Raw genomic sequence first — 18574 nt, forward strand, 5'->3', positions numbered from 1 at the left:
ACAGGCTCCAGATGCACAGGCTCAGTGGCCATGGCTCACGGGCCCAGCCGCTCTGCGGCATGTGGGATCTTCCCGGACCGGGGCAAGAACCCGTGTCCCCTGCATCTTCAGGAGGACTCTCAACCACTGTGCCACCAGGGAAGCCCCCTGCCCCAAGGTTTCATAATACACTAGGACAATTCACAGACTTCAGGAAAATGCTATACTTATGGTTACAGATTTATTAGGGTAAAAAAAGATACAAATCAGGACCAGCCAAAAGAAGACACATAGGACAAGGTTTGAGGGTCCCAAATGTGAAGCTTCCAGTGTCCCCTTGCTGTGGAGTCACAACACATCACCCTCCCAGCACATGGATGCAGAATACTGTTAACCAGGAAAGCTTATCTGAGCTTCAGTGTCCAGTTTTTATTGGAGTTTCATTACATAGGCATAATGGATTGAATCATTGTCTGCATGATTGAACTCAATCTCCAGCCCCCTTCCCTTTTCTAGAGGTCAAACAGTGTCACATGGCTTAAAGCTCTAACCCCCTAATCACAAGGTTGGCCTTTCTTGTTTGACCAACCCCTATCCTGAGTCATCTTAAACTATCCAGGGGACCACCATGAGTAACCTCATGAGCATAAACTATCAGGGCCCTAATAACAAAGACAGTCCTATCACTCTGGAAATTCCAAGAATTTAGAGGCTACCTCCTAAAGACAGGCGACAAGGTCCAGTCAAATTATTTATTATACAACAGACCCACACCAAAGCATAGCAGTGAAAAAAAAGTCAGAATTCCAGAGACAAAGAGCACATCCTAAAATCTTCCAAAGAGAGAAACTGGTCACATACAAAGGTTTGTAGATCAGATGATATCAGTCTTCTCAATAGCGATACTGGTTGCTAAGAAACAGGAAAGCAATACTTTTAAATTTCGTAGGGAAAATTATTTCTCATCTAGTATTCTATACCCAGCCAAACTATCAACAAAAGGTGAGGGTATAAAGACAATTTCAGAAATGCAAGGCCTCAAAAATTTTACTTCCCAAGTACCCTTTCTCAGGCAGCTGCTAAAGGATGTGTGCCACCAGTGTGAGGAAGTAAATCAAGAAAGAAGAAGCAATGAGCTTCAGAAAACAGGAGAGCCAACACAGGAGAGAAGCAAAGGGAATTTCCAGGATGATGGTGAAGGGAAGTTGCAAAATGACAGTTGTGAAGCAGGCCTAGAGATCATTAAGTTCAAATTGTAACAGAAAAACAAAGAGCTCCAAAAGGGATGTTTCCAAGAAAGAAATGGAGCTGATAGATTGATTAACTGTCACGTTTGACCATATGAAGTGGTCTTTGTAGCTCTGGTGGGAATGTCTAGAGTTAAATTCATATACATAGAATAAATATATCCATAGAAAGAAATATCTACATTGAAATCTAAGCCAAAAAGGAAAAAATAAAATAAAATTTAACTCTGAAAAAAAAATTTTTAAGAGAGGAAATGTAGTCAGAGTACTCCATAGTACTCTGATACTCCAATATTTGACTCATATAGTCAAAACATTATAGATATTGAATATTTATTTCATAATTGAACTATAAATCTATTGGGAGAATAAGGGAAGACCAAGTATGTATGGTGGGGGCTTCCCTAGTGGCGCAGTGGTTAAGAATCCTCCTGCCAATGCAGGGGGCATGGGTGCAAGCCCTGGTCCGGGAAGATCCCACATGCCGCGGAGCAACTAAGCCCGTGTGCCACAACTACTGAGCCTGCGTGCCACAACTACTGAAGCTCGTGCACCTAGAGCCCGTGCTACACAACAAGAGAAGCCACCGCAATGAGAAGCCACAACAAAGAGTAGCCCCTGCTCGCTGCAACTAGAGAAAGCCCGTGCGCAGCAATGAAGACCCAATGCAGCCAAAAATAAATAAATAAATATATTTTTTTAAAGTATGTATGGTGGGAAGGGAAATATAAGAGCTACTTCTCCTTCTATTTTAAATGTCAATAGGGGGACAGTGGTAAAGAATCCACCTTCCAATGCAGGGAACAGGGGCTCGATCCCTGGTCGGGGAACTAAGATCCCACATGCCACAGGGTAACTAGGCCCTCGCGCCATAACTACTGAGCTCGCACGCCTCAACTAGAGAGCCCACATGCCGCAAATTAGAGAGCCCATGTGCTCTGGAGCCTGTGCACCACAGCTAGAGAAGAGAAAACCCGCATAACACAACTAGAGAGAAGCCCGGCGCTGCAACAAAAAAGATTCCACGTGCTGCGAGTAAGACTCGACACAGCCAAATAAATAAATAAATAAATAAAAATTAATTAATTTTAAAAAGGTCAATAGGAATTTTAAAATTCCTATTGGACTTCCCAGCCAATAGCTGTGAGAAATAAATTTATGTTGTTTTTATGTCACCCCACCCCCCAATTTTTAAAATAGATTATCTGTATTGGTCAAAATGTGGAAGGAGATATCAGGGACAAAAAACAGCTAAACCGGGCTTCCCTGGTGGGGCAGTGGTGAGAGTCCGCCTGCCGATGCAGGGGACACGGGTTCGTGCCCTGGTCCGGGAAGATCCCACATGCCGCGGAGCGGATGGGCTCGTGAGCCATGGCCGCTGAGCTTGCGCGTCCGGAGCCTGTGCTCCACAACGGGAGCAGGTCACAACAGTAAGAGGCCCCCGTACCGCAAAATAAACAAACAAACAAAAGAAACAGCTAAACCAGTAGTTGCCTTTGGGGAGTGGGAATCAGGGGTGGTGAGGGTAGGGGAGAAGGCTGCCTTTTTTTTTAACCTTGTCATACATTTAGTTGATTTTGAAAAATTATGTACATGTATTATTTTGATTCAAAATATGTTTTAAGAAAAATAAAGGATGGGCTTCCCTGGTGGCGCAGTGGTTGAGAATCTGCCTGCTAATGCAGGGGACACGGGTTCGAGCCCTGGTCTGGGAGCCCCACATGCCGCGGAGCAACTAGGCCCGTGAGTCACAACTACTGAGCCTGCGCTTCTGGAGCCTGTGCTCCGCAACAAGAGAGGCCGCGATAGTGAGAGGCCTGCGCACCGCGATGAATAGTGGCCCCTGCTTGCCACAACAAGAGATAGCCCTCGCACAGAAACGAAGACCCAACACAGCAAAAATAAATTAATTAATTAATAAAACTCTTACCCCCAACATCTTCTTTAAAAAATAAAAGAAAAAAAATAATAAAGGAAATTAAAAATTGCAGAGTGTCCCTAGAGTAGCATTTGTTACCTTCGTGAATTCATCACCATCCTGGGTCCAGACATCACTCAGAAAGCAGAGCTATTAGCCCTAAAAGCAGCAGCGTCTCTGCAGAACAGACACACATTAACCAGGCCCATGAGACTGATACTTCAAATCAGATGCCAATTCATTAAGTTTTAAGGGGAAGCAGGGCTTTGAAGCAGACTGGATCATCTTGTTCACTGATGAGTGTATTCTCTCCCTGTGGGCGGATCTACATGGGGAACAGAGTGGTTTTTCAGCAGGTTTCTTGGTGATCCAGAGCACAAGTGAAGTGGGGGATGAATTGGGTGGTTTCAAAGGATGATGCTTCCATCTCCTGGACCAGCATCTTTGTCCCCAGACAGTGCCAGGATGGACACTCTGGTGAATGCCTTGACAACCCTTCTTGATCTCTCCAGACCCCTCCTGACTGGCACCTTCTTCTCTTTAGCTGCATTAATACCTTTTTTCAGGTTACAGACTAGACTGGGCCTGACAGTGATTCTGTCTCCAGCAGGTAGACTGGCACATCTCTACTTTATTTTTTTTCCTCTTTTTTAAAAATTTTCATTGGAGTATAGTTGCTTTACAATGTTGTGTTAGTTTCTACTGTACAGCAAAGTGAAACAGCTATACGTATACATATATCCCCTCTTTTTTGGATTTCCTTCCCATTTAGGTCACCACAGAGCGTTGAGTAGAGTTCCTATACGGTAGGTTCTCATTAGTTATCTATTTTATACTTAATATCAATAGTGTATATATGTGAATCCTGATCTCCCAATTCATCCACATGTTTCTACTTTAAAGCATTAGAGGCTTGTGTCCAAACGGGCAATGCATTTACAAAGCACCCACGCTGTGCCAGGCTCTGTCCTAAGCTCTGGAATTACAGTGGTCAACAAGACTGACATTTGTCCTTGCCCTCACTGAGCTTACAGTTTGGTGAGGAAGACAAAGTATGCAAAGTGAAGGAGCAGTTTAACGCTCAGAAGTCAACTTAATTCACTTTATTCTAGTTCTTGAGGTGAGGCCACCTCCTGGTTGTCCCCAGATATCACCTACTACAATGAACCATGGGGAGGGGCTGTTGAGTAAGGAATCTCATCTAGATAGAGAAAGAAGACCCACTTCTCAAGCATATATTCCCAGCCTCCCATGGATTCTGTGCCCCAAATCTTTCCAGTAAAATGATTTTCTGCTTAAATGTATCTGTCATTTGTAACCAAGAACTCAGACTGGTACGGCAACCATTTCAGACATCTGTGGACCAGAGAACAAGTCCCCAAAAGGCAGTTCCCAACCCCTCTGCCTCAGGGCTGCAACAAAACCTGGAACCTCTCTGATCTGTACCTTCCATTCAGCACAAAGCAGGGCACACAGGCTGTCTCACTAAAATCTGGTTGGCTGAGTCACTCAGTAAGTTCAGCCAGAAGCTGTTCTATGGACTGAGGTTGCAAAGCTAGTAAGAGCTAGTTGCTGCCTTCAGAGGTGTGCATCTTGGAGCTAACATATGCAAAACTAAGGGTGTCATCTTCCTTCCCTTTTCTCTCAACCCATACATCAACTCACACCTGGTGTCCCACGCTCCAAACACATTGAACTGCTTGCACATCTCACAACCCTCTGCTGGGATTTCAACAGTGAGTACTTTGGTTTCTTAGACTACAGAGGTGGGAGAGAAAGATAGCAGGTAATCAGGCTGCTGCTTGTAGACCAGACCTTGAATGCCAGTTAGAGCATTCTCGATGATGTATTGGCTGCTACCCCAAGTTACTTTCCTCGGTCTAAATAGAAAAGCCCCTATAGTTTAGCTTTTCCTCTTCTACTGAAGGAAGTCTGCATAGAAGAGGACACAAGGCTTATATGTCCATCATCTTGGCTAGAGATGCAGCTGCAAGCAAAGTTCCCATTTTACAGATAAGTAAACAGAGGCTTCAAAGGACTTGGCTCTACAGCTAGCAAGTAGCAAAGCAAGGGCTTGAAGGGAGTTTCCAGACTCCAAATCTCCATTCTTTCCTCTGCTAGTACAGCTGCTACAGAGTGTTTTGTGTGTGGTATTAGGGAGGGGAATCTCAGCCCTGGCCTGGTCCTGGGGAAAAATTCTCCTTACCACCCATACCAGGGGCTAAGTTTGTTCTACTTGCCTCTCCTGGCCTAATCCCTTCCCTAGATAGTCTATCTTCTTAAACCCTCACAACAATCCTGTGAGGTATTACCATCCCTTCATTTTACAGATGAGACCAAGGTTCAGAAAGGTTAAGTTACAGGCTTCAAAATCCGGAATCTTCACCTTGCTTCGCTGAGGTTTAGGAACACCGAGCTGATGAAACGGGCCAAAAGGTGATGAAGCGGGTGCTGGGGACCCGTCCCAGTTCAGGGCTGAGGGCCACCAGGTGGCGCGGTGGAGGTGCGGCTGCCCCCAACTACCTTGTTCCCCGCGGGCCAGACGCACCAGAACCAAGAGGGGCGAGCCCAGGGAAGCAGGCTCGTGGGGCGGGGAGTAGTTCTCTTCCCCAGCCCAGAATCTGCAAGGAGCGCGGTTCTCGTTCGGTCTCTAAGGGACCACCCGGGCCTCGCTAAACAGTCACGCCCCCACCAGGCGACCGCCGGGCTACATCAGCTCGCCGCCTGCTCTGCGCTCCCCAGTGTGCAATTCATTTCGAGGGGTACAGGGAATAGAATAGAGTCAGAGAGGGTAGCTTGGAAGGGTGGGGCTGGGACTCTACCGCCCCCACCTGTCGACCGGGAGGGGCGGGGAGGGGCGGGGCTTGTCCCGTAGGGCCCGCCCCCGGTCCCCGAGCCCCGGGCGCGCGACGAGATATAAGGCAGCCGGGAAACAATGCGCCTGCATCTCGCGCTCCCGCGCCGCTCCCGGGAGCGACCGGGTCGCCGTGCGCGAGCGAGGGCGGGAGCGCGCGCGGGGGGGCGAGCTCCTGAGTGCGGTCCGCGCGCTCGGTGGCGCGCATGTGCATGTGTGCGGGCTGCCGGGCTGCCCCGAGCCGGCGGGGAGCCGGTACGCTCCAGGCGGTCGGCGGCGGGAGCGAGGTGAGGCTGCGGGCGGCCGGGGAACGGGCTCGGGTCCCGGGGGACGGGCTGCAGGCTGCCTTCTGGGCACAGCGCGCCCCCGCCCGGCCCGGCCGGGCCCTGGGAGCTGCGCTCCGGGCGGCGCTGGCAAAGTTTGCTTTGAACTCGCTCCCTGCACCCTAGTCCGCGCGCTGTGACCGGCTTCCCTGGGCACGCTGACCCGCGGCCGGGCTGCCGGGTCGCGAGGGAAGGGCGCGGGCTCCAAGCCGAGCGATTGGAGAGGGACGAGAGCCTGGCAGCCAGCTGTGCTGGGGGACGGGGGGACGCCTCCCTCCCCGGGCCTGCACCCGGGTCAGCACGTCCCCCTTCCCTCCCGCAGGGAGCGGACATGGACTTCGACTCGTACCAGCACTATTTCTACGACTATGACTGCGGGGAGGATTTCTACCGCTCCACGGCGCCCAGCGAGGACATCTGGAAGAAATTCGAGCTGGTGCCGTCGCCCCCCACGTCGCCGCCCTGGGGCTCCGGTCCCGGCGCCGGGGACCCGGCCCCCGGAATTGGTCCTCCAGAGCCGTGGCCCGGAGGGGGCGCCGGGGACGAGGCAGAATCCCGGGGTCACTCGAAAGCTTGGGGCAGGAACTACGCCTCCATCATCCGCCGTGACTGCATGTGGAGCGGCTTCTCGGCCCGGGAACGGCTGGAGAGAGTGGTGAGCGACCGGCTCGCTGCTGGCGCGCCCCGGGGGAACCCGCCCAAGGCGCCCGCCGCCCTGGACTGCGCTCCCAGCCTCGAAGCCGGCAACCCGGCGCCCGCTGCCCCCTGTCCGCTGGGCGAGCCCAAGACCCAGGCCTGCTCGGGGTCCGAGAGCCCAAGCGACTCGGGTAAGGACCGCCGTGGGCCATCAAAGAGGGGGGCACCTCATGGGTGGCCAAACCTCTGCCGCTGAGGTCAGGCAGTGGGTCTGCGCAAGCCCTTCCGCCACCTCCCCCTTCCTGTGGCTGAAGCTGCCGGTGTAGCCCCCAGCGGTGTCTGTCTGGCACGTGGGTGTGTTAGTAAACAGTTTGAAGAAGTGGCGTGGGAGCCAGCGTCCCTTTGATGATGATTGGAGCCCCAGGGGACAAGGGAGACAGGGAGACAGGCTGGGGCTTGGCGCTTAGGAGGACAATACAGGGATTGGACCGTAGGGGATTTCTGTCCTCCTAAGGCTGGAAAGGGTCCCTTAAGTGTCACTCCAGGCTTGAATTTTTTTTTTTTTTTTTCCTGTCTCTTTCTCTGGGAAACTCACTCCCCTGAGGAGAGAAGAAGCTGAGGAGTCTTTGTGCAAAGCCAAAGCCTTCATCCTTTCAAAAACCTGGTCTCCTGCCTGGTTTACTTTTGAAAGACAATAATGGCTTCTCTTGCTCCGCTACCCCTTACCATGTTTGCATCCACACCATCACCCATGAGACAGGTAGCGGAGGAATGACCACTCCCCATTAACAGATGGAAACAGGCTTAGAAATAGGAAATCACCAGAAGTGAACCCCAGCTTCCTGCCATCCAGCCAGCCTCTTTTGCTCAATTCTCCATCCCAACCAGGCACTTCTCTGAGGTTTAGAGGAACTTCGTGGTAGCTTATCTGGGAAGTGGTACATATTGCCTTTTTGCTCCGGCCTGATGTGGGAAGGTGTTCCTCTAGGTCCCGCCCAATTCATCTGAGGGCTTTCAACTGCTTCATTTGTATTCAACAAATGTTAGCTGGCCCCTACTTTGTGCTAAGCTCTGGGCTTGGTGCTGGGGTCACAGATACAGAGCTCCAGCTTCCCCTTCCCTATCCTTGAAGGCAAGTGTAAACCTCACTGAGGACAGCCTGCTGCATCCTGTGCCACCAGACTATGTTGTTCTTAGCCTAATCTCTTCTCAGAAGTGCCCATGAGAAATATTGGCGAGGGTGTTTTATAGGGTGCAAACTGAGGCTCGCATCGGGAAAATCAGGACTGAAACCTCACTGTAGATTTTAAGAATAACTTACATGACCATTTAGAGGGAACTGGGGAATGGGTATGGAGGTTGTCATACACTTGAAGGTAAAAATAAGGATAACAAGAACAATTAAAAGTCAATTTTTTCGGTCCACTGTGTTAAGGTCATTTTTAACCTGCTTGCTTTCTACACCAAGACCTTCTGTTTGTTTAATGGCTGGAATGGGAACTTTGAGATCAAGAAACCAATAAAGATGTATCTCTACAAAGGCTGATGGAGTGGTAGAATGGAAAGACCATTGTTTCAGGAGTCTGGAGATCTTAGTTTGAGATCCAGAACATTACAAAGGGGATGTGTGGACTTGGCCGAACTGGGTCTCAGTTTCTCCCTTTGCACATGGAGTATGACCTGATTGTCCAGCCGAGGACACTTCCTTGTTTGGGTAGAGTTAGGCACTACTCTCCGGAAAGGAGAATCGTGTTGTACCTTATTTCTTCCTTAGGCAGAGCCTTCCGCAGCTATGAGGTTTAACCCTGAAATATTAAAGGTTTGGGATGTGGGGAAGCCTCCTGATTCATTTTCTAACCTGCCCTTTAACCTGAACCTGTTTGCAAGCTCCTGGTTCACCCATAGGCCACATGGCCCAGAACAAAATGCAACAGATTGCAAACAATGAGGGGGGTGGGAAGAGTGACTGATGGCAAAGCTCAGCCAATAGGGGCCAGGGGCTGGGTAAGACAGCCTTCAAAACACCGCTTAGCCAGCCAATCACAGGCCTTGGGGCCAGGAGGGCTGAACGGTCAGGTTTTATTAATGGAGAAATAATGCGATTGTCCACACAATGGAAGCCTTCCTGACAAAGGGGCTCAAGCATCCTGATATGCAAAAGAGGCCGAGAACTGAGCTCTTCTGTTGTCAGGCTGAAATGCATTAAGGTGGCCTTCTATGCGGGGGCTGGAAAACGTGTGGAGCAGGAAGGTTCTCCCCAAATTGTCCCTCTCCTGGTTGGGGTAACCTAAAAGACCTTGGAGCAAGGGAATGATGGGGGCATGTCCAGGTGTTGCTAGTGTTTTGGCCCTTGTGTCAGAACATTCCCATGCTGCTCAGTTCCTGCCCTGGCATAGGTAGCTTGGAAATGGTCGCTTGTACCTTTGTGAAGTTCCTGCAGCTTTTGCAGACCTGTGATTACAAATCCAACCCTCTTCTGGTCAGGGAAGGGGGTGGGGCAGGCAACCTATAAATGATGGATGACTCTAGAAACCCATTGAACCCAGGAGCAAAATACTGCTAAGGCAAGCCCTTTCCCTCCCCTCTGGGTGAGGAGGGATGGGTTGTAGCCCTCCCTTCTCCGACTCTTCAGCTGAAAGGGGCGGCAGAATAGAGAGGTGGGGGAATAATAGGATTTATAACTTGTGAAAAGTAACAATTCCCAAGTGCAGGCTGTGCTGGGCTGGAACAAAGGGCAGCTCTGCCCACAGACCCCTCATTTACAATTCTGATGGGGCATGAAAGAGCCCGACTGGGGAAGATCTTTAGAGCTAAACTTTGTCCCAGGCTGATAGCTCTTTTTCTCCATCCCCTCAGTGGGGGAGGGGAGAGCCTGTGCAGACTGGGGGCTGTTGGCTTGGGTCTGCCTTTTGTTCTTATCTAAGCCTTGCTGTGCAAAGAGAAATTGGAGAATATTTTCCTCCTTGCTTATTTCACCTCCTTTCCTTCACACTGCCCTTAGCCTCATTACAGATGAATCAGCTGTCTTTCTCCTCCCTTGAATTTGTTTATATCTGAATTGGGAAAATGTCACCTCCTTTCCCAAACTCCAAGATAGGGTCTGAGTATGTGTTTCTCATGGGGTGTGTTTCTTCTGTTGATCTCTCTTCTTGGACAGAGGGTGAAGAAATCGACGTTGTGACCGTGGAGAAGAGACAGTCCCTGGGTGTCCGGAAGCCGGTCACCATCACAGTGCGAGCAGACCCTTTGGACCCCTGCATGAAACACTTCCACATCTCCATCCATCAACAACAGCACAACTATGCCGCCCGTTTTCCTCCAGAAAGCTGCTCCCAAGGAGAGGCTCCAGGGCGAGGGCCCCAAGAAGAGGGTCTGGAGAGAGATGTACCAGAGGAAAAGGAAGATGAGGCAGATGAAGAAATTGTGAGCCCTCCGCCTGTAGAAAGAGAGCCTCCCCAGTCCTGCCACCCCAAACCTGTCAGTTCTGACACTGAGGACGTGACCAAGAGGAAGAACCACAACTTCCTGGAGCGCAAAAGACGGAATGACCTCCGTTCCAGGTTCTTGGCCCTGAGGGACCAGGTGCCCACCCTGGCCAGCTGCTCCAAGGCCCCCAAAGTAGTGATCCTGAGCAAGGCCTTGGAATACTTGCAAGCCCTAGTGGGGGCTGAGAAGAGGATGGCTACAGAGAAAAGGCAGCTCCGGTGTCGGCAGCAGCAACTGCAGAAAAGAATTGCGTACCTCAGTGGCTACTAACTGACCAAAAAGCCTGACTGCTCTGTCTTAACAAAGACCCGAATTTATTTTTTAACCTCTCCTATCCCCCATAGGAATTTGCACATTTTGGTTCCAGTGGGACAGCCTGGACAGTAGATCCCAGAATGCATTGCAGCCGGAGCACACACAAGAAGGGCTTGCATTCTTGGAAACCTTGCAGCCCAACTCTCCCTCTGCCCTGACTCATGGGAGCGCTGTGGCTTCTCTGACGCCTTTAGCTTCTCAGGCAGACAGCTGACTGAGGAGCCTTGGGGTCTGCCTAGCTCACTAGCTCTGAAGAAAAGCCCGACAGATGCTATGCAACAGGTGGTGGACGTTGTCGGGGGGCTCCAGCCTGCATGAAATCTCACACTCCCGATGAGCTTTAGGCTGGGAAAGGATGCTCCCACTGGTGTCTCTGGGGTGACGCTGGGACAGCTGGGCCTGGACACTCTCCCTGAGGCTCCTTTTTCCAGGAGACATACAAGCTGTCTTGGGTGAAGACGAGCTCGCAGACTTAATCAGCAGGGACCATTACCTCACTGTCAGACACTTTACAGTAGCTGAGGAGTTGGACACCTTTAATATATATATTCTGACGTTAAATGACACCCCTCCTCCCACCACTCTCCAGGCTGCGACCTTGAGAACATTTAAAGAACTTGGGCTCTAGATTCTTTGTCTAAAAGCCCCCTGGGTCCTTTCCTCTGAGGGCAGAGACCATTCAGTCCTCACCAGGGAATTTTTTGTTTCCTTCTGCCTTTGTTATGCAATGGGCTCTAAGGCACCCCCTTTCCCACAGGTCAGAAATATTTCCCCAGGACACAGGGCAAAGTGTCCCACACTGTGGCCTGGGGAAGGCTTGGAGTCCTGGCTGTAAACCTGTTCCCTGCCCAGGTGTTTTCCATCTTAGAATTTTCTCAAAGCAGATGCCAGGCACCTGAGGAGGGAGAACTGTACCACTTCCTCTTTCCCACCTCCCTCTCGTCTCAATCCCTGACTGGTAAGTTTGAAGTTCTACTAGGACCATGCAAACCTGTCCTTCTCATGCAACTCCAAGGAGCTTGCTGGCTCTGTAGCCACCCTTGGCCTCCTGCCAGCTTGACATGAGTCAGATCCTTTTCCCAGAATCTGGGCCTTACTGCAGTTCTTACTGGGAGAGCTGCTGGGACGCATCCAGTGCTCTGGAAGGCAGACTAGCTTCCTGGTGGGTTTTTAAGGAGCTTCCAGGAGCGCTGCTTAGTGGACCATGATGGATTTTACCCCAGCTGGACTGAGCCTCTCCAAGTGGATTCCAGGCGCAGCCTCCATTCTGAGAAAGACACCCACCCCAACAGGTGTCATGTGGGCAATCTCAGCAGCCCCTAAGCCTAGCCTGGAAGAAAGACCAGCCCCTCCAGAACTCTGCCCAGGGCAGCAGGTGCCTACTGGATGGGGGTTTGAAAGTAAGGGAAGGGAGGATGGTAGAGCGCTATACGTGGCTCTGGGAAGCCGGCTGCTACTTCCAAACCTATTATGCATGAGGGTCTGTTCCTGAGGTTGCTTCCTGGCCTCAGAGAACCCCAGTGGAAGTTAGGAAAAAGCCTCCCTACCTTCTGGAGCATGGTTTTTGGGAGCCAACTGACTTCTAGAACTGTCTTTGGAGAACAGTTGAGATGTAGGTTACTGATGTCTCACCTGAATAGCTTGTGTTTTATGAGCTGCTGTTGGGTATTATGCCGGGAGCAGTCTTCTTTTTTTTTTAATACTGTATTTTTGTATGCCTTTTGCAAAGTGGTGTTAATTGTTTTTGTACAAGAAAAAAGCTCTGGGGCAATTCTCCTGTTGCAAGAGTCTGATTTATTTTAAAAGGCAGGTTTACCTGAAATTTTGTATTTAGTTGTGATTACTGATTGCCTGATTTGAAAATGTTGCCTTCTGAAACACCTTCTAATAAAAGATTTCTCAAACATGTCAGAGTGGGGGCAGAGCTTATGCCCACCGCATCCCCCGGAACCAAGGAAAATTGTTTCAGGGTAGCCACGAGTGATCTCTAACCATGTTGCTAACCTGGTCACTCCACTCTGGGTTCCTGAAATGCCATTTCAGACATGTCTAAACAATGTAGGTTCAGTACTCGGTAAGCACTCTTGTGAATTGCAGAGTGCTGAATTTGTATTTTAGAAGGCTTGAAATCCCAGGGTTCCACCATTTACTCGTCCTGTGCTTTTAGCTTTACCTAAAAGCTAAAAGCCCTAGTTTCCTTACTTGTAAAGTGGGGATAAATGCTACTTCACAAGGGGTTGGCAGGCATTAAATGAAGGATAAACTTTTTTTTTTTCTTTTTTCTTGTTTTTGGCCACACGGCTTGTGGGATCTTAGTTCCCCGACCAGGGATAGAACCCAGGCCCTTAGCAGTGAGCGTGCAGAGTCTTAACCACTGTACCATCAGGGAATTCCCAAAGTATAGACTTTAAGCCACTTTCTAAACTATAAACCCTGAAATCCTTTAGGGTGGTACTGTTCTTACCTTAGTGGTATTTGCAGGACATCTTTTTAATGCCTTTTTTTTTTTTTTTTTTTTTTTTTGCCATGCCCCACGGCTTGCAGGATCTTAGTTCCCTGACCAGGGATCGAACCTGTGGTCCTTGCAATGGAAGCGCAAAGTCCTAACCACTGGGCCACCAGGGAAGTCGCTTGCAGGATGTCTTTTTTAAAATTCTATGAGGGGGCTTCCCTGGCGGCGCAGTGGTTGAGAGTCCGCCTGCCGATGCAGGGGACACAAGTTTGTGCCCCGGTCCAGGAAGATCCCACATGCCGCGGAGCAGCTGGGCCCGTGAGCCATGGCCGCTGAGCCTGCGCGTCCGGAGCCTGTGCTCCGCAATGGGAGAGGCCACAACAGTGAGAGGCCCGCGTACTGCAAAAAAAAAAAAAAAAAAAGAGAGATTATTAAAAATTCTATGAGAATTGGTGATGTGATGTGATTTTTTTTCTTTCTCCCTTGATTAATAAAGGAAAATGAAGGCTCCCTTTACCTCCCATAGTTCTCAGAAACTTGCCGTAAATGCAAGAGGGGAGAATTTATTAATAGCCATTCCTGATGGAGCACTGCCTGTGTCTAAGCACCTTGCTCCTTCCTACACATTATACCACACCAACCACAGGCCAAGGCCTACAGAAGAGGGAACTGAGGTTCCAAGAGTGAAACATAACTGTCCAGTATTACACAGCTAGTAAGTAAATGAGTTCAAGGGATTTGAAACCAGCTCTGCCTCTCTGCAGAGCCAGAGGTGTGAACCACTGCATAATAATGATCAGCTTGTTTTGGTAGCATGGGGTGTGTGGAGGAAGTAGGGAATTTCATCACTTAACTGCTTGCTGGAATTGTCTCTCCTTGGGGCCACTGTGCCTGCCACTTACTGGGATGAAGTGGAGCAAATGTTCCATGACCAGCCGCTCTGCTGCCTTTGTGGGCTGGGTAGATTCGTCTTGCCCCAGAGAGGCGCCTTCTGGGACTGTGAGAGGAAAACAGTTGCTGTTCAGAGAGGCACGAGCATCATGGTGGGAGAAGGCCACTTTGTCTCATGTAATCCTGCTTTACAGCTGAGACCTGGGTCGGTATTGCCCACCTGCACTCCTGCGAAGCCTGAGTTGAGTCCAAAAGCTACTATTGATGTAAATTCCTCACATTTACAAAGTGACCCTCATCACAACCTGGTAAATAAGCGATGTCTGCCGCTTGGTACTGGAGCCCAGACAGGTTTTTTTTTTTGGCTGCACTGTGCGGGCTTTCGGGATCTTAGTTGCCCGACCAAGGATTGAACCCACACCCCTTGCAGTGGAAGCACAGAGTCCTAACCACCGGACCACCAGGGAATTCCCCCAGACAGGTTTCTTGCTCAAGGTCCCAGAACAGAATCCTAATCCCAAACCCAGTCTCCTGTCAGGTAAACTTTCCACTCCACCCCCACTGCCCCTATGTCCCCAAACCCAGGGCATAAATAGCTGTTTGATAAAAACAGACTTGGATTACTGGGATTCTTTTCTTAAAACTCCATTCCCAGGACTTCCCTGGTGGCGCAGTGGTTAAGAATCTGCCTGCCAATGCAGGAGACACGGGTTCGAGTCCTAGTCCGGGAAGATCCCACATGCCGCGGAGCAACTAAGCCCGTGCGCCACTACAGAGTCTGTGCTCTAGAGCCCACGAGCCACAACTACTGAAGCCCACGCACCTAGAGCCCGTGCTCCGCAACAAGAGAAGCCACCGCAATGAGAAGCCCGTGCACCGCAACGAAGAGTAGCCCCCGCTCGCCGCAACTAGAGAAAGCCCGCGTGCAGCAATGAAGACCCAGCGCAGCCAAAAATAAATAATAAATAATTTTTTTAAAAAAACTCCATTTCCCTCCTTTAGTTATAGTCACTCTGTTCCCAGTGCGTTCATCCTTCCACTTGTCAAGACACTAGTTTGTAGGGCTTCTCTCGCTTTACTAGACCTTAAAAGAATTCATGAGTCCTCAATAAAATCTTAGGGACTCCTAGGTACAGGCCCTAACGCTGATGCTGATGTTTTACATACCTTAATTCTCACAATAACCTGGAGATCAGGGTGGTGTCAGCCCCGTTTCACAGGTGAGCAAACTGAAGCTCAGAGACATTTAAGTCATTTGTCTGAGCCCAGGCAGCTAGTACCAACTGTCTGCCTCTAAGCTTCAGCTCCTTTGAGTCTGACTGTTGAGAAAGGAGTGGGAATAAAGCCATCTCCTGGGGGGAAGGGAGGGTGTTTCTGGTATGTGAAGTATTTTAAGCTCCTTCCTAGCTCACTTCTGCGGGCTCCTACCTCTATCTTTGTCTGAAAATAGCCATGAGATTATTCCTGGATTTCGGAGAACAATTTCTACAAATTAGGTTTTCCCCTGAATAGTACACCTAAGGGACTAAGTACACAACTCGGGGTTGTGGACGTAGACAATAAAGGACAGCTGAGAAGCCACACGTGGAGTGGAAAAGAAAGGCCATCCTCTCTGTTAGACAATCAAAGGCTAAACCAAGTGCTTAACTCCTGCCCCTATTGGCAGCTATCCTGGGGAACTGAGACGGGTGGAACTATCTCAAAAGTGTCGAATTTGTCTTAAGTGCCCCCCGGGGTCAGGATATTTCAGAATATGCACATTAGAAGGAGAAGGGGATGATGGGGATGGCTTTGTTGATCTGGAAGGTGATAGGGAGTGTGAAAGAGGATTCTAAGGATAAGATAACCAATTGGGAGGTGACTGATGACTGGGTGACTGGGGAAGGTAAAGGGAAGGTCTGTAAATGTGTCAGCTAAGGTTCCGTTGGGATGTGGGCATTTCTACTTTAAGCCCAGTGGACAGCTCTTCTTAATGTCTTTATTTAGAACTGTTGCCAAAGGGATCAACTGTATTAAGATTACCATTCTTTTGGTGAGCAAATCTAAATATGTTCTTCAAGTCTCTAATCAGGTGAGTTATTAAACAATAAGACTCAGTGCCAGGGTCCAGTCGGTGCCCAGGAAGTAAGTGTTGGATTGCCTCTAAACTTGTGGGAAGCCTCCCACACCCAACAGAGCTCCATTTCAAATCAGCCTCTGTATTTTCCAGCTTTGTGAGCTCGGACAAATTATTAACATCTCCCAGTCCCAGTTTCCACATCTGTAAAACAGGTATAAATCATAGTACCTGCTTCTTTGGGTTGTTGTGAACAATATTAAGTGCTCAGTAAATGATTAGTATTATTTAAACCATCTAACAAGCCACACAGATCAGTCATATTTGGAAGGTGATAGAAGGGATTGGTAAAATAAGAAATCTTCCCGGAAGGAGTGCTTAAAGTAATCTGAAATGGACATATTAATGTCTCAAGAGGCAATAAATCATCAGGGAAGGAGCAGACAGGATTTTGGGAGACTGAGATGAACAGAGGAGAAAGGAGGGCAAAGACCTGAGCCTCTGACTGGTCCACAGCATCTCATGACCCATGGCAGGCAGGAGCTGTGAGTCTGTGATGCTGTTGCACATAAGGGCCCTCCATTTGTCCTCACTGGGCACTGCAGTGTCTTCAAACTGCGCTGGAGTCAATGACTCCATTCAGTCTTTAAATCCTCTAAGGCCTATTTTGGTTAAGGCAATGATCCTCGAACCTGAGCGGACCTTAAGAATCTATGCATCCCCAAGACCCTGATGTAGTAGGTCAGGACCAGGAATCTACATTACTGACAAGCAAGCAGGGAGGTGGATTTCCTGAGGTCACACTTAGAAAAACATTGGAACAAGGGGTTGGAGCCATGTCCTGTGGAGATACAAAAGTATTTACAGAAGGTGGTATAGATGGCATAGTAAAATGGTTAAGAACAGGGACTTGGGGTTACTACCTATGTGATGTTTGGGAATATCACTCAACACCCTTGAGTCCTAGAAGTTTCCTTCTTCTCTAAAATGGATATAATATTAACATCTACCTCATAGGACTGTGGCAAAGATTAAATAAGTTACTATATTGAAAGTGCTTAGGACTTCCCTGGTGGCGCAGTGGTTAAGAATCCACCTGCCAATGCAGGGGACACAGGTTTGATCCCTGGTCTGGGAAGATCCCACATGCTGTGGAGCAACAAAGCCCATGCGCTACAACTACTGAGCCTGCGCTCCAGAGCTCTCAAGCCACAATTACTGAAGCCTGTGCACCTAGAGCCCATGCTCCACAACAAGAGAAGCCACCACAATGAGAAGCCCGCGCACCGTAAGGAAGAGTAGCCCCCGCTTGCTGCAACTAGAGAAAGCCCACGCACAGCAACAAAGACCCAACGCAGCCAAATATAGGTAAATTAATTAATTAATTAAAATAAAATAAAGTGCTTAGAATAGTGCCCACATAGTAAGAGCAATGATATATGAAGTGATGGTTCCTTATGGAAGTTTATGAGTGTGCAAACATGATCACAAAGTAAAGCGACTCAGACAAGGGCTGCAAGCCTCAGAAGGGAAAGAGAGCACTTTGGAGTCGTCAAGAAAGTTCTTGTTGGAGATACTGTGACTTTAACTGGAAATACGAGTTCCAGGAGTATTTGGCTAGGTGAAGAGGAAGAAGGTGTTCTAAGCTAAGGGAATAGCTATGCGGAAGAGAGGATTGGGAAGGTTGTGTGGAATCTGGGGAAGGGGGAGGAATCTGGTCTGATTTGCAGGCCAGGTGGTCTCATTTTTACAAAACAAGAGGGGTTGCACTGGATTTCTAAGGGGATCTTTTTGCCACAAACATCCTCTGTGATTCTTTGAAATAAGGAAGTCAGGAAAAGAAACTGATTGTGGTTTGGGACAAAATAAGATTGAGGTAATGGGGTCATTCAAAATAGAGCACCCAACAGGAAGTTGGAAATGTGACATTAAAGCTTTAGAAAGGGGGTTGAAATGAAGATACAGATTTGAGACTCATCAATATATGAAGATGATGAAGGCCCACAGTGCCAAAGCCACAAGAAAGAGAAAGGGCCAGAGAAGTAGAGGAGAGGGATTGAAGGAGCCATGAGATTAGAACCGGAAAGGACCTCTGATGGCTCTGCATCTTTTCCCCTTTTGCACCTCCCCACTCTGATTTTGCAGCCTTCGGGGATCCCTGTGCGTGTGTAGGCTGTCTTGGAGATCTGAGAAGGCAGGAAGTGAGCTCTCTTTGAGAACATTCTGGTGTGCTCTGGAGCAAACTATAACTCAACTTTAGGAGTTACAGAAACCGTGGTAACTCCATGGTTTATGGTGCGCTCTACTCTCTTCTTCCCCTCACTTGTTTTGAGCCATTCCGATGCTCCTAGATTTGAATTGGCCAATCACCAATGGCAACAGTAATGGAAACAGCCGTTCACCAGACCAATAGAAGG

General features: G+C 49.1%; 1 protein-coding gene across 1 annotated transcript; it reads left to right on the top strand.

Moving 5' to 3' along the window:
• Positions 1 to 6077: 6077 nt before the first annotated feature.
• On the top strand, positions 6078 to 12669 carry MYCL (MYCL proto-oncogene, bHLH transcription factor). The gene is made up of 3 exons (XM_004322057.4): positions 6078 to 6285; positions 6644 to 7148; positions 10115 to 12669. Exons 1-3 carry the CDS (start codon positions 6205 to 6207, stop codon positions 10711 to 10713), a joined length of 1185 nt encoding a protein of 394 aa, XP_004322105.3. The 5' UTR covers positions 6078 to 6204; the 3' UTR covers positions 10714 to 12669.
• The last annotated feature ends 5905 nt before the right edge of the window (positions 12670 to 18574 follow it).

This window comes from Tursiops truncatus, chromosome 1 (genome assembly GCF_011762595.2).
Source record: "Tursiops truncatus isolate mTurTru1 chromosome 1, mTurTru1.mat.Y, whole genome shotgun sequence".
Classification (NCBI taxonomy): Eukaryota; Metazoa; Chordata; class Mammalia; order Artiodactyla; family Delphinidae; genus Tursiops; species Tursiops truncatus.